Source organism: Zonotrichia albicollis, chromosome 2, assembly GCF_047830755.1.
Source record: "Zonotrichia albicollis isolate bZonAlb1 chromosome 2, bZonAlb1.hap1, whole genome shotgun sequence".
NCBI lineage: Eukaryota > Metazoa > Chordata > Aves > Passeriformes > Passerellidae > Zonotrichia > Zonotrichia albicollis.
This window is the reverse complement of record NC_133820.1, coordinates 4,452,261-4,475,813: the sequence shown is the minus strand read 5'-3', so window position 1 is coordinate 4,475,813 and position 23,553 is coordinate 4,452,261. Positions and strand designations below refer to the sequence as shown.

The 23,553-nt window shown below is 39.6% G+C and overlaps 1 protein-coding gene across 8 annotated transcripts in view; it reads left to right on the top strand.

The window, feature by feature from the left end:
• DCAF6 (DDB1 and CUL4 associated factor 6) overlaps positions 1-16,145 on the top strand; it is a 74,131-nt gene extending 57,986 nt beyond the window's left edge. For 6 of the 8 annotated variants that reach the window (XM_074531818.1, XM_074531829.1, XM_074531838.1 and 3 more), the window contains 6 exons: positions 1,155-1,196; positions 6,818-6,956; positions 9,985-10,141; positions 11,529-11,617; positions 14,125-14,230; positions 15,700-16,145. In XM_074531818.1, the coding sequence (XP_074387919.1) occupies positions 1,155-1,196; positions 6,818-6,956; positions 9,985-10,141; positions 11,529-11,617; positions 14,125-14,230; positions 15,700-15,764 (598 nt within the window). In that variant the 3' untranslated portion in view covers positions 15,765-16,145. The remainder of the gene's footprint in view (positions 1-1,154; positions 1,197-6,817; positions 6,957-9,984; positions 10,142-11,528; positions 11,618-14,124; positions 14,231-15,699) is intronic. The other 2 variants (XM_005490984.4, XM_026795808.2) reach the window with 1 other exon arrangement.
• Positions 16,146-23,553: the final 7,408 nt, after the last annotated feature.

The following is a 23,553-nucleotide window of genomic DNA, read 5'->3' as shown; positions in this document are numbered from 1 at the left end:
TACTTATAATCTCAAAACATAATGAGAATTGGTGGTTTCTCACCAACTAACCTGAAACTGGGCTACCAGGAAGGACTGGGCAAAGTCTGCACCTGCTTTAATATTTTTGAAAAGAACTTTAAGGAGTAGCACCAAAATGTGGAGAAATACCATGATCCTTAGATTAATTGGCTAAGTCAGCTGCATGGTGACTAGGAGTCAGCTAGGAAGAGTTTTGACACGGAAGGACATTTCTTTACAAGAAATAATTGAGAATGTGAGATCTGACTCTTTTTCAGCAGCATTTCTGTAACCACTGATATCACTGGAATGGTCTTCACAAGTGACTAGAAGAAGCTAAGCAGTTATTTCATTTTTTCATGTTGTTGGGCCAGTCAATGCATGCTCTTTTAAACAAAATGGATTAAGCAGCACGCAGAATATTCTAAAATGAAAAAAAATTTAAAACCTCTTTTGTACAGCAGAGCAGTTTAGCTAGATACTCATCAGAGTAAATAACCTCCTGTGTATTTTAGAGAATCCCCAGGAAAAGGTGCCTTGTCTGACAAATAAGACAACATGTGCAAGTCTTTCAGTCTGGACATATGCAAGGGCATTTCTTCTTTAAAACTTCCTGAATCCAGTAAATTTAGTTCAAACAGAGGGTGGTACCTTGTAATCTGTGGGAGAGGGAAAAAAAAAATCTGTGCAAAATGTTCTTCATACACAGAGAGTGCAGTTTTTAATTGATTGATCTTAATTTTTACAAATTAGTCAAAACAGCTCTCTGAGGGCTGATTTCCTACTTAAATGACTGAATTAATTTTGTCTGGACTTTGAAGTTGATCTGGGGGCGGAGGCTAAGCCTGGAAAAAGCTACAACTAGCTTTAACTAAGGTTAAAATTAAAGAAATACAAATGTAAAATGGAAATGATGATACAGCTGCTGTGATCTATGAAGAATTACTGCATTTGATACCTTTACTTTGTGTACTGTTATATAATCTGAATATTATTTTTGCTGAAATACAAGTAGTCTCATATACTGACTCATACACTGGGAAGGAGCCTTCTCAGTTGGAATTCATAGAGCACATTTTGTAAGAGATGCTAACCTTTGAAAAACATGGTGCCTAGCATTTGTGAATGACTTCAGTTGTTATTCCCTTTACTAGATATAATATCAGAGGAACAGCGATAGGTGATAGAATAATGAGGTAATTAATTATTTTATTCCTCCCCTCCTCCTTTTTATTGCCATATATTGGATTTATCAGGTTCTGGTTTTTCATATCTAACTGGCATTTTAAGAATTGCTGTACTTCAAATGCTATGAATTACAGAGCATATTGCTTGAGTTATATTTAGCTGCATGTGTTGCATGGAAATTGAAAAGAAATGGCAGTGTATACATTTTACAACCTATTAACATTTTTATCGTGTGCCATAGAAATTAATGGAATTTGAGAAGTGTGTAGCTTGTGAAAAGAAATATTCCTTTTATTTTTTTTTAATTGAGCTGCTGAGGAACGAGTTCTATTTGCATGGGCTACTGCTGACTTGCTTTGTCTGGTAGTAGAGAACATCCAGTTCTGGACAAAAATATAAGACTACATGGATCAAAAACCATTTATATTTTTTGCCTGAACAAGATTATGGAACTAAGCATAATTATTAGAGCTATACTGGGTTATACACATTTAGAAAGATAGATGCTAAATTTTATACTATATTGCTTTTAATGAAGTTAAATGAAAAAAAAAATCACTTGATCTCATATTCTTCATTGAAATACTTGAGGGAAGCAGTTGTAAGAACATATAAGGCAATTTGGGTAATTGTGTTTGGCCACATGCTGTAAGAGGGAGAAACTTTCTGCTGTGATTCCAGCCAGAGGCCATCTAGAGGGGAAATGGCCCAAAGTTGTTACAATTATGAAAATGAACATTTTGGCTTTCTGTGTCTGAAAAGGCAAAGGTGCAGGATAAGGTTCCATAAAATACTTAGCCTGAGTCCTCTATTTTAAATGCCTCCAGGAAAATGGTGCAGATCTGTATTTCTTTGTCTTATATTTTCATCTTAGCTGCAATTGGAATACCTGGATTTAACTCGTCAGCTTTCTTAGAGGTTCAGGAATCTTTGCTGTTTGTACTTGCAATTTTACAATAGGCATTCTTTCTATATTCAGCATGCTTACCAAGGAGTCCTTTAGCTCTTCAGCACAGCCCAGGGGAATTAGTTTCATATTGCTATAAATCTAATATAAAATAAATGATGCATTCAGCATAGAATGTTTTATCAGTCTTTTTTCTCTGCTTTTCATCATCATTCATCAGCATATCAGGTGAAAATTTTTAAATGTTTTGTAACTGAGAATAGTTTAAACATTGATTGTGTTTGAAAGCTGGGGAATTACCTAGGAGGACATTACAGTAAACATTTGATTTTGTATGATCAACGGTGAAATAACTTGGGCTTTAGGGGTAGTGTCAGTGTGCTGTTAACAGGATGGTTTGCCTTTGGTGTTGAGCTATCTTAATGCTTGAAATTTGACAGCAGCAGTAAATCTCTTCCACAGGTTCAGAGGCTCCTAAAGGAAGTCATCAATATCAGAAATATAATCAAATGTTGGCATTTAGTCAAGGAATCTATTTTAATATGGTGGTTAAGACAAGCCTTTGGAATTCTTGGGCAGATGAGTGGTAGCTGGCAACTGGATTCCTTTACAGGATCAATGAAGAAATGCCAGACCTAGATCAAGGTTTGCTGCTGTAGTTTAGATACACACACAAATAATATCAGGATCATGGAATGCCCTGAGTTGGAAAGGACCCAGAAGTGAGTCCAACTCAACTGGACACCCCCAGGAATCCCACCATGTGCCTGAGAGCATTGTCCAGATGACCATAAGGCACTGGAGAAATAAGATCTAAGTTAATGGTTATAAGCCTTAGGTTCTCTGCAATTGTTTTGGATAGGGAAAACAGTGCAAAGGAGAAGGTGGCAACAAGAGTGCATAAAAAATAAGATGTTAACATCAGAGAGCTCAAGAGAAGGAATCAGGGTTTGTGGTCCTCAGCACTGGTCCAGTGGAAAATCTCTCTGTCCCTGGCAGGGGCTTGGGGGATGATCTTTAAGGTCCCTTCCAGCCCAAAGCTGTCTACTATGAAAAATAGACCAGGTTTGTCTCTGTGTGAGTACATTTGGAAACTTGGGAAATGAAAAAAATCCTCAGTCCTGAAGGAATCAATACTGAGCTCAATATTCAGTGCAGAGCAGAGACAGGAGGGATGGAGCAAGGAAGCAGGGAGACGTGAGCTGAGCTCAGGAGACTGACCATTATCGGCCTGGATAATGGGGTTTGGAAGAAGCAGGGTTATCTCAGGTACCAGATGAGTTTTATGGCAGCCACTGCATTATTGTCCTTTAACAAACAAACCAGGTATATAATTGTGCAAATTGTACAGATTCTTGTTTTTAAAAAGCAGAAATTTTTTTCAGAACTTCTAAATTTACAGAAAACACCCTATGTGACAACTTCTATATTTTCAGACTTAGCTTATGTGTATGCATATTTTCCATTTTTCTCCATTTATAATATATAGCTGTGGATCAGTTTGCATCACAGAATTTTTGTGGGTTTGTTTTTTTGTTTCCCTATCTTGAACCTATGTTTAAGTAAAAAAATACAGCTTCACTTCTGAATCCCTACTCCATTAATCTCGGGTTTAATTTTAAATGGACTTTTGATAATTAATTACAACTATTAACTTTGAGGGCTTTAAACCTAGCTGATCATAAGGGGATAAGCAGTGCTCTGTGAATACTTCCTAGAGCTGTTCCCATTGATGGGGTTGCCTGAGGAGAGCCAACTCAATGTGTTAAATTCCATTGTCTGACATTTTGTGCTTGGAAGAGCAGTGGAAGGGAAGCAGCAGCTCTCAGCCAGGCTCAGCTCAAGCTGACCTCAGAGCAGTTCAAATTGCACAGCACACTTCTGTACCCACTGAGGCTCCAAGTGATGAGGCTGCTTCTGTGTTTGTGTTGGCAAAGGCAGGAATTGCTCATCACAAATACAAATGAAAAGAGCTATGTCAGATTTTAAAATTCTTGCACGTGTATGACTTAAAAATAATTCTAGAAAATCTGTAGTTATCTCAGAGAGAGGTTTTTTTCCTGTAATGTTTTTTCCTGTAATGATCTTTCTTCTGAAATGTCATTAAATTGGGCTCATGTTTATGTTTTCTGGAGCAGACTAGCCTCTGCCATGTTCTTGCTTTCTGCAAGGCTCAATCCCAGTATGACAGCTGTGTGTGCTTGGCTGCCTTCTCCCTGGTGAAGGTAATCATTGGCTTCCAAGGAAACTAAATAGAAATCCACTCCTGCCTTTTGAAATGAGGCCCCAAATGAGGAGGTTAAATTCATAGCTCCATTTAGTTGAAAGACAGTTTTAACCAAAAATTGCTTCTGTGCTTCTGCTCTTATTTAAAAATGCATGATTCTGATTGCTGAGTAGTATTGAGGTTTTTTTGTAATGTCTGCATATTTCAGCCTAGGGAAATGGAGAGGAGGAGATCAATTTTCATAGAGATGTTTGGATGAAAAATTGTGCAAGAAACTACTTTGCTTTACCAATTAGCTACTTTAATATCATCTTCTAATCCCAAGGCCTGTAACTGCTGTCCAGCAAGTAACCCTTCTGAAACAGCTGGACAAGTCTACTGCTCTCTCAGTCCTAATGATGTTTAACTTCCCAGCCTCTTCACTGCACATCTTTAATTAATTTAGGTAAATAAATGCACCAAAATTACCAAAAGGAACCACAGTAAATGATAGATGCTTTTGCTTTCTCACAAAAACCCCATCTTTTTTTAAAAGCAAGTAAACCCCAAATCTGCACAAAGAATGAAGTTTCTGTAAGTGTTTGATGCAGCCTATCATGTGTCTGTCACCCTTTTTCCTTTATGTAGAAGCAAACTGGTGAGGAGAATAACTCAGTGATCTTTAAAGCACAGTAGATAAAGAACAAAGGCTTTTTTTTTACTCCTCTGTTGTATGAAGATGTTGTGAAGAACTCTCTTAAATCTGTTAAAGTTCAAAGTTGGCATATTATAAGGAATAACTAAAAAATACAAATAAAAATAGTGTGTTTATTTACTGTAGTATAAAAAAGATGAACCAGGAAATTGTCTGGGGATTGAAAGGATAGAAAACTCTCACCAACAAAGTAGTAGTAGTCTACTTTTTCTGGTGCTGTTTGCTAGGCAAACATCTGAGAAATTTATTATAATACATAGCACACTGTTAAGTGGATCTGTTGGCTGGTGCTTTCAAAACTCTTCTGGTTTCTATAAAAAAGTATTAAAATTTATTTTGAAAGCTTAGCTGTATTAGGTGATCAGTCTTAGTAAAACAGTGTGTGGTTCGTTGGTTTATTTGTTTTTATAGTAAATAAATTTGCATTAATGACTTACATTCATTCTCCTTCGCTTAGCTGTAGCATAATATTGATTTCACCTTTAACTTTTTGGTGCAACTTTCAATTGTGTCAAAAACTTGGACAAAAATCTAAGCAGATCACTGGCTGAGAGAATTAGTGATGAGCTAGATCTGGTGGGGTTTTTTTCTGGAGTAGAGGACTTGCTGCTGGAGTCTCCAGGTTCAGTGACTAAAACATTGGAAAACATTATTTAGAAACAAATTCAAGTTACTTTTGGGCAGCAGTATAGTGAGGTTCCTGAATCAGTTTAATTTTTAGGATGATATAAATTGCTGTGATAATTTCACTCTTGCATTCTGCTAAAATCTGTACCTGCTTCTTCTTGAGAGTGGCATTCCCCTTGGACTTTGTTCAGGATCTTAAAGCTAATAATGACAAGGAATAACAGAAGAAAAAGAACTGAGATGTGACTATCTGGTCATAGCTGGAATTATGGGGATCTGCAAACTGAACAGCTAAACAGGAAAAATTTGACACCAAGGTCTGTTCACAGATGAATAAAAAATTAAGTTCCTGGAATTAAACATTCACAAAATAAATTACATAATTTGGCTTCTGTTTTTTCCTCTGTTATTTTAGGAAATCTCCAGCTGTAAACCTTACTGCTGTCATACAGGATAGGTGCTCTAATAATTGATCTCAAATCATCTTTTCCTTAGTAGGAACTTTTTAAAAGCTGTCTAAATCTTGAATCTTTTCATAGAGGAATACTGACAAGAAATACATTGGACAAAATCTTATGAAAAACCAAATCACACTGAGACACACATTAGATCCTTAATGGTTTTTTAAAAACTTCTGTTCTGGCATAGATTTTTTTGAAAAAAAATTTTGATCTTATGAAAAACCAAATCAGACTGAGAGACACGTTAGATCATTAATGGCTTTTTAAAAACTTTTGTTCTGGCATAGATTTTTTAAAAAAAAGTTTTGATCTTATGAAAAACCAAATCATACTGAGAGACACATTAGATCCTTAATGGCTTTTTAAAATTTAAAAACTTCTGTTCTGGCATAGATTTTTTTTTTTCCACTACAGAATTTTGCTACCTCAGTATGGGTGGAGGATGAAAATAAAATAGCATGTGAATTTTGCCAGCAGCTGAAGTTTGTTCTACAGAGGGGGAACAAAACCTGGCATCACTTGCCATTCCACTGTCTTGCATGCTACTCTTGTTGTAAGCCAGGATGGAAAACCTTCACGTCTGTAATTTTACAGTTGGGATGATGCTGATGTCTGTGTCAAGCTGATGGAGAATGTGGTGGAGTGCCTAATGCTGGTGTTTGGGAGCCCCTGGCAGTGCCTGGGCTCTCAGTGCTGCTCTCTCTGCCTCACAGACGATCGGCTGTGGCGCGCATCCAGGAGCTCTTCAGGAGGAGGAAGGAGAGGAAGGAGATGGAGGAGCTGGAGACGCTGAACATCCGGCGGCCGCTGATCAAGATGGTTTACAAAGGGCACCGCAACTCCCGCACCATGGTACGGCCTGGGGCTGGGGCTGGGGCTTCACGGGCTCACCCAGGGCACTGCCCCTGCTGGCCCTGCCAAAAAAGGCATCTGGGGCTGCTCTGGAAGCACTGGGCCTTCTGTGTCACTTGGAAGGCACAGAACTGCTCTGTGAAAATTAAAATTAGTGTGACGCGTGTCACTGTGAGCGGCGTTGAAATACTCCTGAGTTTAAGAGTCTCTCCTCTTAACATCCATTAAAATTTAGGGTATTTTTCTTCTTTTTCATTTTTTCTTCTTTTTCATTTTTTCTTCTTTTTCATTTTTTCTTCTTTTTCATTTTTCTTCTTTTTCATTTTTCTTCTTTTTCATTTTTTCTTCTTTTTCATTTTTTCTTCTTTTCCATTTTCTCTCTCAGCTTATGTGGCATAAAATGTGCCTACCTCCCAAAATATGATTTATTCCTCACTTTCCTTTCCATGCTGTTCAAAATTATTATTTAATCTTTCCATTTAAAGAGCTTGGAAGGGAAAGTCAGGATCAAATCAGAGTTCTGAAGAACCTTAACATCTCTGAATTTAAAAAAGGAAGGAGTGCTAGTTATTAAATTATAATTTAGCTGCTAGATGCCTTGTCTTTTTCAAACCAAATCCTATATTTTAAGAAAAACGCAGTTACTGTGTTTGTAAAGCAATAATGCATGAAAAACAGATGCTGCTTTCCTTGCTATTTCTTCTTTTTGGTTTTTGCAATATTTTGAAGATGTGAAGTTCTGAGTTCTAGGTGGTATTTTGCAGAAATAGCTGGTGTGTTATTTTGCAGCTGATGAGAGGAGTAGTCCCTTTACCCCCAAAAAACCATTTTCTAGGGTTTGTGTGAATAGCTTTGATTACACAGGGGAAAATGCTTGACTAAATTCATATTTCAGTCTACATAAGCAACAGGGTTTAGAATACACTTTGATTAATGACAAGGAGTTCTGCACTGTATTTCAGAAATGTATTTGAATTGATCAAACCCTGATTAGTTTAAAATTCCTGGCATCAGGCACTTTGTGGTTAAAAGATACTAAAAGTGAATTCATCTCAGGCTTAATTCAATCTCTGTCTGCATAGCTGTTATTGTATAGATTATTTAAGAGATTTTGTTGTTTGGTTTCTTGGTCTTTTTGCCCTTGTTTCACCAGCACCTATGGCAAGGAATGCACAGAATGAAAGAAAATGTAATTTTGTTTTCCCTGTTGGTCTCTATGGTTGCAAACTTCTTTTTGATCTGCTGGTTTGAGTAATGCCTTCATTCCTGCAAGGCAAGAGCTAATGATTTTTCCTTTTCAAATTTATGAAGGAGAGAGCTTTAAAAAGCTTTGTTTCCTACACACCTGAGCAGCCCAGGGATAAAGTTGTGTTGTCAATTATTTGAACCATTTATATATATGTATTTTACATGTACATACATATATATGGGTGTGTGTATATGCATATATAGTGAATTAAAGTTATGCAAGCAAATGGACTTTTAAAAACTTAATTTGGCAATCTTACATTTTTTTATAGTCCTGCTTTTAAAACAGTGACTTTTAGAAACGTTTGAAAACCAAAATTTTTAAATGTGAATTTCAGTTCTGTTCATTTCTGGGGTGCTAAAATTAGGTTTTATGAGTATTGAGAAGTATGAGTAAGAGAATACACATGACACAGGAAGAGGTCATGATTGAAAATTAAAATAGAAAATTATTTTTTTATTATTATTTGGGATAATCTAAATGTAACAGGATAATGAAAATATGTATTAAAAGGAGCTATAGGACAAAAGCTGCTGAAAGATTAATACATCAGAATTCATTACAGGAATGCAGCCTCTCTGGTTTATTTTTAGACATCAGGACGACTTTATTGCACTGACTGCAGTCATTGGGACATATTCTATAGACAAAGATCTACCAAGCCTGAAATTTAAACCTGGGCATACTTATGCTGGAAATAAACCACATATTTCTAACAGCATAATGGTTCAACTTCCTAATGAATCTGTATCAATGTAGCTGAGGCAAAGCACAGAGCAAGGCAACGTCTCTGCCCTTCTCTTCAGGGCATTTTCTGAGGGATGTCTGCAAAAAGAAAGATAAGGATCCAGGCATGGCTCTCTTTAGAGCCTTACCTGCAAAATAATTCATAGCAGGATTCTGTGTAAATAGTCTCAAACTCAAAATTCTGTCCCTTATGCTGGAATTACTCCTAAATGCCAAACTGAACTTGCAGCATTGCAAAGGCTCTGTGTGAATCCAAGCTGCTGCCCAGGCAGCTCCTGCTTGCACAGGCACCTCTCTTGCCCCTTGGATGTCAATGAAAAGAGTTTGTAGGAGGTACTGCTGGCTCTCAAAATAACAGTTCTACACACAAGGCTACACTTCAGCCTTCCAGGCTTGTTCCTGCAGCACAAACACCAGGGTGTTGGGGAGCTCTCAGCTCACATCTTGTGACTGAATTTTCTGGCTGTTGTTGAAGCAATGTCCCTTCTCCCTTTGCCACCCCATCAAGCCTCTCGCCTGTAGAGAACATGGGATAGCAAATTTATATCATTTCACAATGGTTATTTTGAGGTCCTATGCTGAGTAAAATCAGAAGGGATTTCTGAGGAAGGTTTCACAAGCTTCTGTCTTGTCTCCTGTTTCTCTGTAATGGAAAATCTCCCCCAGGAATTAGCCTGTCACAAACTTTAACTTGGCCAAACTTTTCTTAAAAACTCCTTTGCATACCCCTGTCTTCAGTATAATTTCTGTGACTTCACAAAGTGGCAGATCTGCTGATATTTATTTTCATACTGTTCAGTCTGCCCCAACTCCTCTCTCTTTTGTTTCCTGTTTGCAGCTATTTTGCTCTCGAAATCTAAAATTTTCTAAACTCTCATTTTTCAAATCACTCTTCTTTAAATGTTTCCTTTAAAATTTCTTCAATCTCATTTCTGCATGGGCTGAGCTTTCCTTCAGCAGCACTGTTAGTACAGACACAGGAGTGTGCTCTTTTCACTGGCTGGGTCTTACAAAGCTTTGTTTTTCTTGCAGATAAAGGAAGCCAACTTTTGGGGATCCAACTTTGTCATGAGTGGCTCAGACTGTGGCCACATTTTCATCTGGGACCGCCACACTGCCGAGCACCTGATGCTGCTGGAGGCCGACAACCACGTGGTGAACTGCCTGCAGCCTCACCCCTTTGACCCCAGTAAGGGCAGCATTCTCACTCTCTGCACATCCAGCTTATCTGCACTAGAGCCTTTCAGTCCTAAACTCTGTCTCAACACAGCAATGCAATGATTAGTGAGATGTTGTTCATATTTCCCTTTATAATATTCAGATAACAGTGCTTTTAATTTTGCCTCTTACTAATGACCTTTAGCCCTTAAATCCCTCCTTACTCATAAATTTATTGAAATCAAATACTCCTGGCACAGAATTTATAGAAATACTGTCAGATGTAATAAGAAGAATCTCAATTTTTTTGCTGCACTCAACACATAAAATGTTTTCTATGACACTAATGAGAGAAATATGGGGTTGCTGAAATGCCAGCAATATTTGGAAATTATATTGGAATCTGGTCTCTTCTTGGCTCTATTCAAAAATGCAGTGGAAGTGGGTGTCTTCCTTAGAGTAATTAATAAAATTCACAGAAATCCTAATAATTTGTGTTTAGAGGAAATCCTTCATAGAAAAGATGGACTAAAGCAGTAGAAGGAATCACATGTAGCTGGGAAATCTGAACCATCCTCCAGCCTCTGACACAGTCAGGGAAAGTATTTGTGAGGTTTGTTTTTTTTCACAGCTTACCTGGCTGTGTTGTAAGAGTCAGCTATTAGTAAATTAGCAAGTAAAGTTGTTATAATAATGCTTAAAAAGGCTGGAGGTTTTTCAAATAGTTTAGGGGAACATAGAATATTGTCCTACAAGCCTTGAACTTGTAACTTTTTTTTTGAAATTGAGTTCTTGTAAATGTCCTGAGTTAGATACTCCCTTTGGAAGCACCTTTCAAAGTGCCCTGTAGCTTTGCTGATGTCTTGTTGGAGTGTGTCACATTCTGAAGGTGCCACTAAGAGAGCTCATCCTCTTTCTAGGACAGTTACTCTTGTTCAGCTTCCCAGTTACTGAGAGCTTTCCATGCATCTTTATATTTAAATATCAAATAAATTTATATTAAATTCACTGAAATTATCAAAGATACATTTGAAATTATCTTGGTTCTGCCTTTGTACTGGGTCTACAAATTCTAAAGCTTTATTATTAATGCATATACTTATCAGCAGAAATGGATCAGTAGTGGCTGGGTTTGCTCTTACTTTTTGCTTCTATCTTTTGTATATTTTGGTGATTTTTTTCAAATTTAAAACAAGGAGTCTTGTTGTTTGCATTTCTTTTCTTCATATCTATATAGATAGATTCAAAAACAAATAATCTATGGAGCAGACCTCGTGTGGAGACATGGTAATTACAAGCTCTGTTCAGAATGAGATCTGACATTTGCAAATAAATGCTTCAAGTGAAATATTTTTAAGAGCAGAAAATACCAATAAACATAACACATTTAATTTAGAATTACTGTTATTTACTTCTAGTTCTGGCCTCTTCGGGTATTGATTATGATATAAAAATTTGGTCACCACTGGAAGAATCCAAGATTTTTAACAGAAAACTTGCAGATGAGGTAAGAACATTTCCTCCTTTTTCATGGTAATGTTGTGTCTTTAATTCTATAAAAGCCTCTGGTACAAATTACTGATATTGAATTAGCAGAGTTATTTAATGTTCAGCAAATGGGCTACAAATAAAAAGCTGCCCTTCAGAACAGCTGACTTTCATATCCTTGGCACTTTGCATTTCCTCAGCTCTCCTAGAAATTATATAACATGATCTGCTATTATGTACATGAAAGGAGTTGGAAGAAGTGTGAACACTCAGATATAGAAGGAAAACTGGCAGGAATTAATAAATGAACATAGTGCTTGTCTCTAAACTAATAAATGAAGGGAAGATGAGGGAAATAAACTGAAGGTAATACAAGGATGTACAGAAAAGCACAGAGTACAAAAATCAATCCTATTAAATATTCAGTGGCATAAAAGGGACTTAAAGGTTAAGATTGCACATGGGAACCTCATGGAATAAAGCAAACATTGCAAGCCAAATCAGTTATAAAAGTCCAATGTGAAGTTATGTAACTCATTATTTTCATGTTGCCCTCAGAGCAATAACTGGATATAGCAACTGGCCTGGGGTGACCATATAGCTGACTGCTGAATAATCATATTTGAGTGATTTATATAACACAATGTATCAAAATGTTACATGGTTTTCTGTAAATAATATTATAGGACAGATTGGGTTATGGGGTGGTCAGGTTGAGGGCTTTGTTGGGAAATCTCTTGGGCACTACAGATAGAGAAGACTGGGCATTTTTAAATAATTTAATTACTCTGTAGTAGTGCTAAATATATTTTAAACAAAGAGAAACACACAGCCCTTATCCCTTGAAAAAAAACCCAAACCATCCACTTGTGAGTTTTGAACCTTTCCCATTATTTTAGCACTGAGTGAAGAGACCCTTCCTTGCATATTGTGTGACAGCTTTAGTCGTGACATGTTTTGGAGCCTTTGGGGTTTAGAAGTATTGCTTGTGTGCTAAAATTAATTATTGTACTTTAGTTCCCTTCCTTTATTTCTAATAATTGCAAATTATTTAGACAGTTATGTTTTCTATAATAAAAATGTAGAACTCTCAGAAGAATTGACTGCAGTGCTGTTTGTAATTTTACATGGTTTTTGTTTTTTAATTTATTCCCTGTATTGACATACCTATGTAGGGGACAGGAGATGTTCATAGCAATAAAATAATTCTCACCATGTTAAGTTTGGCTGGAACAAGTGTCCAATATACCTGAACTGAATTTTCCAGAGAAGGGGGGAAGTCTGAGAAGAAAACACTGTGTTTGAGGAAAGTTCCATATAGATACAGAAATTTATTTAAAATTGAGAGAGGCCATGACCTCAGTGAATAGGGAAAGACAGTGGGGATGAGGACAAACCTCTGAATGGAGACAAAGCCTCAGCACCAGGTTGTCAGGGGGGTTGTTGATGATGCACTGCAGAAATATGGGGTGACAGAGGAATAAAGAACAGCCTGCTGCCTTCTCTGTTTGCTCCTGTTAGGAGGGATCAGCTGTGCCAAGTGCCTGGCAAACAGGTGAGAATGACAGAAAAGAGGTGCTTTGATTGGGAAGGGAGAAGAAACTGCAAACATTTGCAAGAACATGTTCCTCACAAGAGGAACGGGCTTGAAGAGTCTCAGAGAGAACAAGAATTTCGTTATTTTCCTGTCTTACAGCAGCTGATCTGGGAGCAAAGACTGAAAATGGTCATAACTTGTCTCTACCTAAAGAAATTCTTGTACTTCATGATAACAAAAGAATATAGTCTAAAAGGTGGGATAACCTACAGTGTGGGATTAAAATTTATGGAGGAAGAAAGAAGGATGGCAAGGAAGTACCATGAGGAAGGAATGAGGAAGAGAAATTAAAGTATTCATTAGTGGATTTTTTTTCCTTGAAAATGCGACAGTAGGAACTGGCTCTTTCAAGTCATTTAGAGACAAGCTGTAGCTCTGTTTACAAAGAATTATGGAGCTAAAGAATGTTCCTGAAGTGGGATAGAAATGGCTTGTGTTCCTTGGATTTTCTCCAAAAGTTTCAAGCAGCATGAAGGTAGGAGTTGAGGGTAACCTCATCTCTTTTCCTTCCCACATTCTTGGCCAGCACTGGTGCTAGAACTTTGTTCTCTACAACAGTTGCCATTTGGAAACAGCTCTTTCTCTCATCAATCTGCTTTACTTCGTGAAAGATTTCCAAAGTTTTTCTTAGTCACTTATCTCAGTATCTGCCATGCATGTGGACAATGGAACCATGATCTCACTGGAATTCTTTAGACAGAGAATTGGACACCTGCAGACAGAGTCCACTGGCTGATTTTTCTTACCCCAGACAACAGCATTCAATCACAATTATTAAAATATTGCTCCCTTATGGTAATTTTGGATTCTGTAAAATAGCTTTTGCACAAAAACTTCGTATCTACAAGCCCCTATCAATGCAGTATAGACACAATAACAGAATTCTGTGTTTATTTCTGATGCTGATCTTCTCCCTTCCCTGCCTGCAGGTTATAACTCGTAATGAATTAATGCTGGAGGAGACCAGAAACACCATCACTGTTCCAGCTTCCTTCATGCTCCGAATGCTGGCTTCGTTGAATCACATAAGAGCAGGTGAGAGACCTCTGAAAAGTTTGTCCACAGCACTGCTCTGTGAAAGAGCAGCTTGGCTGGGAAATGATCAAGACCTTCAGTTCCTGTGGCTGTACTTGGAGTTGGTGAGGAGATTCAAGGGTTGTTCAAGGTTCTCTTAATACTTAGGAGCTGCTTCTTTGCTGTGAGACTTGCAACATCTTTACAGCTGGTTTTTTTCATCTCAAAAAAAAGAGCAAAATTTATTTTTAGATGTTGAAAAATGCTCTCTTCAGGAGTGATCTTTCCAGTGAGTATGATGGGAAAACTATTGGGGAGGAGTGGAATGAACTGTAAGACAAACTGGCTGTGACTGTGGGAGTTGTCTAGGGGCGAAGGAAGGTGTGAAGATTCAGGAGTGTGGGAGGCACTGCTGAGGCTGTGGCAGCTGTTCCCAGGGCTGCAGGATGTCCTTCCAGTTCCCATGGGGCTGAAACTGGAGATAAGAGGGTTGCATGGAAGAATCATCACTGGGAACTGGAGAAGCTGAGTGCAGTGGGTTGACCCTGAAGATGGAGGACAGTGGAGAGACATCACACACTGTGTAGGAAGCAAGGAGATGAAGTTTTGGGAGGCTGGCATGGCATATGGGATAAAAACCCAACAGGCCTGTAGATGAAGGTGAAAGTGATGGGAAGTAGTGAATTTGGGGACTCTGGCTGAGCAGAGCAGTGGTTGGCAGGGGTGAGGTGTGAAGGAAGCTGTGCCTGGTGGCAGCTGCTGCTCCTCTCACCTCTGGCTGCTCTGTGAGCCTTGGGAGCCAGGAGGGTGCCATGTGTCCAGCCCAGTGCTGCACCTCCATGCCCCTGTATTTCCTTAGTTGTCATTATCTCTTCTGAGTGAAATGCTAAAAGAACTGCCCAACACTTCAGCTACAACAATTTCAGCAAAAATCTGTTATGGCTAGGTGGAGAGTTTCTAAACCTGACTGCATGTTGCTTGAGTGATTGCTCTTGAGCCAGTCATGTTCCCTCACACATTTCTGTATTTGCCTTTGTCTAAATATTTACATCCAAAGGCACTTTTTCTGATGTATTGTAGTCACAGGCAGTGATCCCCCAGTTTCTGGACTATCCACATTTCTAACTGTAGCTATTGTAGTTTCAGCTCCCCAGCACAGCATTTCTGTCCTTTGTAGTCACCATCTCATTTTAGTGTTATACTTGCATTCATCTTTTCTGTGCTGACAGCCAGTCAGCAGCTACAAGGTTTTTCCTTTTGTACACAGATTTTGCTTTCATGCCTGGAAATCCTTAAGGGCATTTCTCCTTTTCTTCTTTCTTGTGGTAACATTTCTACCCACTCTCTGCTGTAAGTGCACAGACTTTCTTCTACCCTAAAACCCGCAGACATATCCCATTGTGTAATAGTCTAGGGAGACAACAGGTAATAAATATTTACCAGAAAAAGAAAATTTTGCAAGTTCTTTTTACTAAATCTGTGTTTTGCAGACCGATTGGAAGGTGACAGATCAGAAGGATCTGGCCAGGAGAATGAAAATGAAGATGAAGAGTAACCAACACTTGTGTGTGAGCACCTGGAAGTCAATGAAATTTGTATAAGACATTAATTATATTTTTCCTTACAGAGCTTTAGTGCAATTCTGAGGTATTGCTTTTGGATAACCTAACCTTTTGTTTTTTTGAATGACTGTGTGCATGACTTGGGGAGAGTGTGCAAGTTAAAATAAACAAAAAATGTTTTTAAAATGTTTTGCCATGTATGAGGGGTGCTAGAAGATGCCAAGTGCAATATTTTCCTTAAACAGCAAATGTGAGAGCTTGGATCAATGTTTTAAAGTAACTTTCATTATAGTAAAAACGTTGGTTCAAATAAATTTCTATACCTGCTGTTTGCATGTTTGTTGCTTTCTAATTAAAAGATTTGGTTGTTTTAAGTAGTTTTCTGGTTTTTCTTTGAGCAGCAATTGGTTTATCACCTTGTAACAACAACCCCATTGCTGCCTTTGCAGTATTTGCATTCTTTCTTACAGTGTTTGTAAAGTGACAAGCACAATTATTTCTTGCAGTGAGCACTGGGGACTTTTAAGATCCTGTATCTCTTGATTCTTGCATTTCCCACACTTATGTAGGCAAAAATTATCTCTCTGTGCTTGGGTCTGTGATGCTGTGAAATTGTTGTATTTCACTGATAGATCTGTGAGTCTGCCTTTGCAACAGCAGCAGGCACATCTTCATTTCCACTGGATTTAGGGAACGTGTATTTAAAAATTCCTGTGCATTGTTTCCTAGGAGCAATTATTTGGGAAGGCTGTTCAGTCTGTTTTATGGGCTTTACCTTCCTGCACAGATTTCTGGATGGCAATGGGGAAGAGAAAGTGAAGGAAGGAAAGAGCTGTTTGCTCAATGGCAGTTCTTGCCAAGGATGGCAGATGCTGAGAGGCTCCATTGGGGAATACAGAATGCTGGGAAGAATTCTAAATCAGGGGGATGAGGGTACTGGAGGCTTCATTACCCTGCTGCCATTCAAATACACATTCATCACACGAGCTGCACAAACTTTGCTGACATCAACAAAAGGAATTCCCCACATGAAATAAAAAAGAACATTAGCACAACATTCTGATGTCCTGATTCACAGTGCAGGCAGGCTGAAGGGACATAAAGGGAAAACTAAAACAACTGAAGAGATAAAGAGAAATTTGTGAGGGAGGAGAAGTGGGAATTATATGGAACTCAGCTGGCAGTAACAGTGAAGACATTCCCTTGGGCAAAGGAAAAATAACATAAGGGGAGAGGAAAAGTGTGAGGAGATGGATAAGGGTGGCTGGGTGGTTTCCTTGTTTGTTTTAAAGGAGCAGTTAAGAAATCATTGAAAGTGATGCAATGAAGAGAATCTGGCAAAGGAGAAAATAACTGTTGGGGAAAGAGGTTTTTTGAGGCAGAGGATGTGAGAAGAATGGACACCTCAAACACTGGAGTGCTGCGAAACCCAGGAAGCATCACATCCTGAGGAGGTCAGTGCCACAGAGAGAGGATGGAGATCTGCTCAGTGTTTGATGTTTACCTGACATCAGCAGGAGAGAGGAGAAAATGTCAAGGTAAGGTGCTTGTTTGTTAAGGAAATGGAGTGGGAGGAACAGCTAATATGGATATCTGTCTTTTCTGGTGGAGTAAGTGGCCCTTCTGTGGGAGAAGGGAGCATAACTGTAGGTTTTTTTCTCAGGAGATAACATTTTAATCATGTTTAGATCAGTGAGAAATGAAAGAATGTGTTATGAATTTGTGGTGTATCTGTTTGGAAAGGGAGGAACACAGGGGTTTAGCACTATTCAAACCTTGCTGCTCATAGCACTGCACTGAGCAATGGTTTTCTATCACGTGTAAATTAAGCTTGAATTTTTATAACAGGGGTTCTGCTCTCATTAGATTTAAAAGAGCTATACAGGAAATATCTAAAAAAGGATTCTCTGCTTTACTGCTGGGGTTCCTGAGCAATTTTGTGAATGAAATAGAGTAACACACTGTTTGATGCAGTTGGGTTCTCTGTAGTTGATTTTTGAGATAATTTGTTCCAAAATTAGCCCTGGGGTTTCTACAAAAGCCTGACTCTTCTTATTTAGAAATTATTAGTTTTCTGCCTTGAAAATAAATTCTTCCTCAAGTAAATATATGGAGAGGGTAGCTTTTGTCTTCCCCAGAGAGGTTTAATAAATCACTGTGGATATCTTTCTAAAAATAAAAAAGCTGCTTCTGCCACTTTTGCTTTAGCTATAGCAATTGCCAGCAAAGAGCATACCAACAGCAATAATCTTGTCTTTTTTTCCCCACAGTTCCCCAGTAGGAACATTATTCCCAAAATGTCTCTTATTTATTCAAAGGCTAAATATTAGCTTTAATTCCTGATGCACAGCTGCAGGCTTACTGATTAAAAGGAGGATTTAATCTCCATAAGGGAAAAAATGTAATATGTGGAGGGTTTTTCAAATTTCATTGAAGCTTTTCAGGCAGTTTTTCTGAAACAAAGATATCTATAGTGTTTGGGTTGGCGTTTTTTAATTAACATTTATGTAATGGGCTAAATCTGAGTTCCTAGAACCATACAATAATAGGAGCTGTTGGCAGAAATGGGGAATGCTGGCAATTCCAGAGTTTGCAGCTGCAAAAGAATATTGGAAAATGTTATCCAAATGTGCAGAGAAGTTAATCAAAGCAATAAGCCATCCCAAAGCCTCACAACTGGAGAAGGAAATTTCTGCTCGGGGTTTGGTTTCAGGCTGGAGGTGGGTGGTGCTGCTGGAGCTCCCTCTAGTGCCCCGTTCCTGCTGCTCTTGGACATTTCCAAAACGTTTATTCCTAATAGCAGCCCAAATTTGATGGGCAGCATGCTGATAAGGATACAGGGAGCACCCTCTCCTGCTGTGAGGATTGCACATCCACTTAAGCACTGTCATTGCTTGTGTGCTGGGAAGAGCAAGGGTTCAGGTGTCACTTCTAGGAAGGTTATTCTTAACACCATTGCAAAGATCAAAAGCAACTTCTCTGATATGTTGATTCAATTCCTGGTAAATAATCTGGTGTTTTGAAGCCTGGGCAGATGGTCCCTGTAGGACAGAATCTCCTTTAAATGACAAAGATGCTGAGCTTGTACAAACCACTCTGAGTTCTGCTCTTGATGCCTCCCCTGATGGAGGCAGGACAAGGTTTGTTAAAGGCATCCTGCATCACTTGGATTGTGAATTTTTCTTACCTCAGCAGTAGATAAATGTTACAGTAGGCTACTGTGTTCACCTTTAGCTCTTTGAGAATATCCCAGACGATGTTTTTGAGGAAGAAATTCCAAAAGTAAATGTTTAATAAGAGTTTCACTGGCCTTGTACCAACAAAATAACCACTGAGTGTGTGTGGTTATGTGCAGGGCATGAATACACTGAGAGGGGGTGCCTGGGAGAGCTGAGCCACTCTTTTATGGAAAGCCAGTTTTTTATGGAAAGGTCCCACTGAGCCAGGCTCAGGCCATCACTCACAATCCTTGGGAATAGTCCTGTTCCGTGGGCAGAGCTGGCAGCACTGTGAGGAAATGAGCTGCAATTAGCAGCAGTTGGATCCCAGCCCATATTCCTCCTGATCCAGTCACACACTCAACAAGAGGCCACCCCCAAAAGCCTCAGCTGAAGCACAGGGAATGACACAGGAGGCGTCTGTGAGGTCACTGCCTGCCTAAGGACAGATTGAACTAGTCTTTGAAATGTGGGGTGAAATCAATTTTAAGTTCTTTCCATGAATTATGAAGTGCACAAATACCTTTATCCATGTGAGTATCCAGTTTGTCTTCTCAGTGACATTCTGTACTGCTGAGCCTGAGTTATTTAAGGTAATAGAGATTTATTTTCCACAGGTTTAAATGTACCTTTTAGTATTTGCATTTGCTTTGTTCTCTTTGATGAAAAGGCACCATCCACCTTCTTGGTGCCTTTTAAGAACTTTCTGTCAATGTTCCCCTCTAGATTAATTTCCCTTTACTGGCAGAGCAAACTGAAGTTCAAAAAAACAACTACTACTACAACCCACAGCAAGGTGTTTTGACAGGAAAAATAGGGATATGCTACTCTTCAAAGCAAGCTCCTTTTTTTCCTGATTATTATTCTACCCATATTATCATGCTGCCCTTTTTTTTGCAGGCTGTACACTGGCATAGGCCATGGAATCTGACAGATTCACTATCCAAATAAGAACTGATGGCTACTACTTTAGGAAAATCTTACTTAAATAGAAAACCCTCTAAATAGAGTTTGTTAATGAGCTTTGTAACTAATTGGAAAACAAATCCCAGGGAATCTGCAGCTGTTCACAAACAGCACTGCAGTTCTTCTCCTTCCCCTCTGCAGCATGACTCCATGCTGATACCCTGTTTCCAAGATTTTCTCCTTCCTCAGCTCACTTCTTAAGAAATTTTGTTAGAAACCACATACCTTTAAAACAAACCTGTAACAGTTAAGTCATCTAAAGGAATGATAATTAACACTAGGTACTTTTTAATGGTGGGTTGAGTGTGACACTGGCCAAGTTGCAAGATGGAGTTTCTGTTTCTCAGAGAGTGATGACCATTCATAGTTGTGCAAGGTGAGTTAGGGGTTCAATTCTTTCTGACTTAAAGTTGCCATAGTTGTCAGCAGACAGCTCTGAGGATGCTCATCCAGCACTTTGTTCATGGGAGAGTGTTTGGGACTGCTGCTTAGTTCCATAAGCATTCAAATTTGAAATACTGTGCTTTAAAATAATTTGTGGTTATTTTACCCAGGATTAGAAAGAGCAAGGAAGAATTCTCTAAGTCTTTAAATGAACATAGCTTTAAAAATAGTGTTAGGCACTGTGACAAAACCTTTTGGCTTGGATGCTGGTTGCACTACAGCAGCTTTCCAGGCACAAGCACATTAGAAGACCTACTTCAAAATTCTTTCCAGTTTTTCTCAGGTGTTTTTTTTCTTTTTAGATAAAATTATACTGTGCACCTGCTACCATTGCATGTAAAGGTTGTGCAATGAGTACACTGAAGCTGGGGGTTCTCTCTGTGGCCCAAGAGCAGGGAGACTGGCACACTCTGAGATTTACAGTCAGCCTCTCCATCAGCACCTCCTCCCCCTGGCAGGAGCAATTCCCAGCCCCTCTCTCTTCCCAACCACGCTGTGCCTGCTCTGGGCTCTGGGTGCCACCAAGGGTGACAGTCACACACTCCCCCAGCACACTGCAAATCCATGTGATGGCTCAGAAACTCAGCTTCATTCACAGCACTTGAACGCCACGTCGCTGTGCTGAATGGATTTGATTGCAGTCTGGAGGCTCTAAATTTGGACTGTTACATACTCTTACAGAAGAGAGCTGGGCAAGAGATACAGAAATGAGAAACTGGTTTAATTTCTGACATCCTGCTTCTCATGCTGCCTTTCCCCTCTGTTTGCTGGCATTCCATGAAGCAGTTTGGAGAAGTGACTCAAATATTTAGGAGAGTGAACCCAAGATGCAGTTTTGGTCTGTCAGTGGACAGGCAGAGAGCAGACAGGAGGAGCAGAAGAAAGGTCTCCACTTCCCTCTGCTTATTCATTCCCTGGGAAGGAGAAAGCAGCTGAAAGCAAACAATGTGAGGATAAATGAAAAGGTGAGTTAGACACAAAGAAGGGGAAAAATTTTCAATGCAGCAATGATATTGTGGTTCACTGAAAGACAGTCTAGAAGCAGAGGGATGTTACAGAGATGACTGAGGTGCAGCTGGGCTGCAGGGAAATGCTCCAATGCCACGTGCAATATGGCAAGGGTATTCCTGCATTAAAAGCTGTCAGAGGGATGTGCCCTCCTGTGTTGTTGGGCAGTGGCCACACAGCTCTAACAAAGTGTTTCCAAGTTGCAGATCCATGCAGAAGAGAAATGGGCTTCTCCTTTCCATGAGAGGACAGCTGACATCTCACTGAAACTACAGATTGAAAAATAAGGGACATCCACCAGGATATATTCCTGAAGAGTAGATGGGAAATTGAGGCTGGGAATCTCTTCTGCCTGGCAACACAGCCCCAGATTTGTGCTCACCAAGGTTTTGAGCCATATCACCAAGGCTTCTGGCAGCCAGAGAGCAAACAGGGGATGCTGTAGCATCAGGACATGCGGCTGTGAGTCAAATGTTGCCATCCTCCTCTGACAGTGCTCGGCAGTCACCTCAGTGCTGATGTAAGTGGTGATCATATTTAGCTTCTACATAGCTTAGCTCTGAAATGCTGTTAGAACCAGTTTACAGAGAGAGACAGCCTCAAAAGTCCTCTTCAAAAGACTGAGAAATTGGGCATGAATGAGAAAACAATTTGCCTATCATCCCTTATCAGCCTAACAATAAAAGCAGGGTTTGGAGCCTTAACATTTCTGAGGTGAGTCCCCTTCCACCAGCCTTTTAAAAATAGGAGGTGACTCAGTTTCTAACAAGTGTCTCCACACTGGCAGCTTCACATTAACCTCTTGGGGAGAGGGAGCACTTGTTTTTCATGGTAAACCATTAGTGGCATTGCTGCTGCACTGCTTGGTGAGCTGTGTGATGGCAAAGCTGAGTGCTTCATGGGCTTTCTCACAACAGCAAACAGGCTGGTGCAAGAAATGGAATTACTTGTCACTGACAGGGGAATAACAGCTCTGAATGGGGTGGGTTTGTGCAGGTGTGCCCTGAGCTCTTTAACCACCTTAGGTCTTACGACAAAGACCATAAAATGGAGCTTTAGTGGTTCAGCTGTCTCTGACAGAAGCGGAGCTGCAGCAGGATCGGCATCTGCCAGTCGGCCCTCAGTTGCCATGGTAACCCCCTAGGATGGGGTGCACTTCAGAAAAATGCAACTTCTGGGCTAAACTGTGGGCTGGAGGGTGCCAGATGGATGGGATTCAGCTGCCTCAGAGGGTGGTACTCCACAGCCAGACATTCAGATTTAGGAATCTACCCAGGTGGTCCATTTGGCACATCAGAAGCAAAATTCAATTTAAACCATCAATTTGTTCTCAGATTTGCTCACTGAGCCTTGAAACATGCAGAGCTAGCTGATTCCCATGTAATCCAAGCCTCGTGGATTGCCCTGAGCAAGGGACTGGATGAAGCCACAGCCCTTTCTCATGAGCAGCCAGCAGAGACAGGGAGGGCTCCCCATTTTGCTGGGAAGTTGAGTTTTTGGCAGCCTGACACATGCCCAGAGCCAAGGACTGGGATCCAAACACAGCTGCGAGCTGGAATTGATGTTGTTGGAGCCACTGCACCCTTCTCACAACACAGGCAGCGTATTTCCTTACAGAAATGTGTTGAAAACTGAATGTCCTTAGAATCTTCAGTTCACAAAACAATATGAAATGAAGAAAGGAGAGAAGAAACATGCTGTTCCAACATGGCACAGGACCATGTTTGAACAAGAACATTTCTTGTAAGGGTTTGTCAGCCAGCTGGAGTGCACAGGACCTGAGGATCTCGGAATCTCCTGGATTTAAATGCAGAAATCAAGAGAAAAACAAACAAACCAGCCAACCAACCAAAATACCCAGCACCACAGGTGCAGCAAAAGTCAACTTAATTTTTAACAATTACTGCTGTGGGTTGGGGGATTTTGTGAACCACATTTATGGTGCTTCCTTTATCCTGTGTGCAATGGTAAGTCGACTATAACAGATGTGCTGTTATATAAAATTAATTTTCCAAGATTGTTTTCAGAAACATGATATGCCTTGGTATCCAAAATCTATGAACAGCTTGTGTGTGCCACTTTTTCCTGCACTTCTCAGCTACTCTGTTACTTTCTACATGCAGCATTTCCTAAACTTTTCCTGATT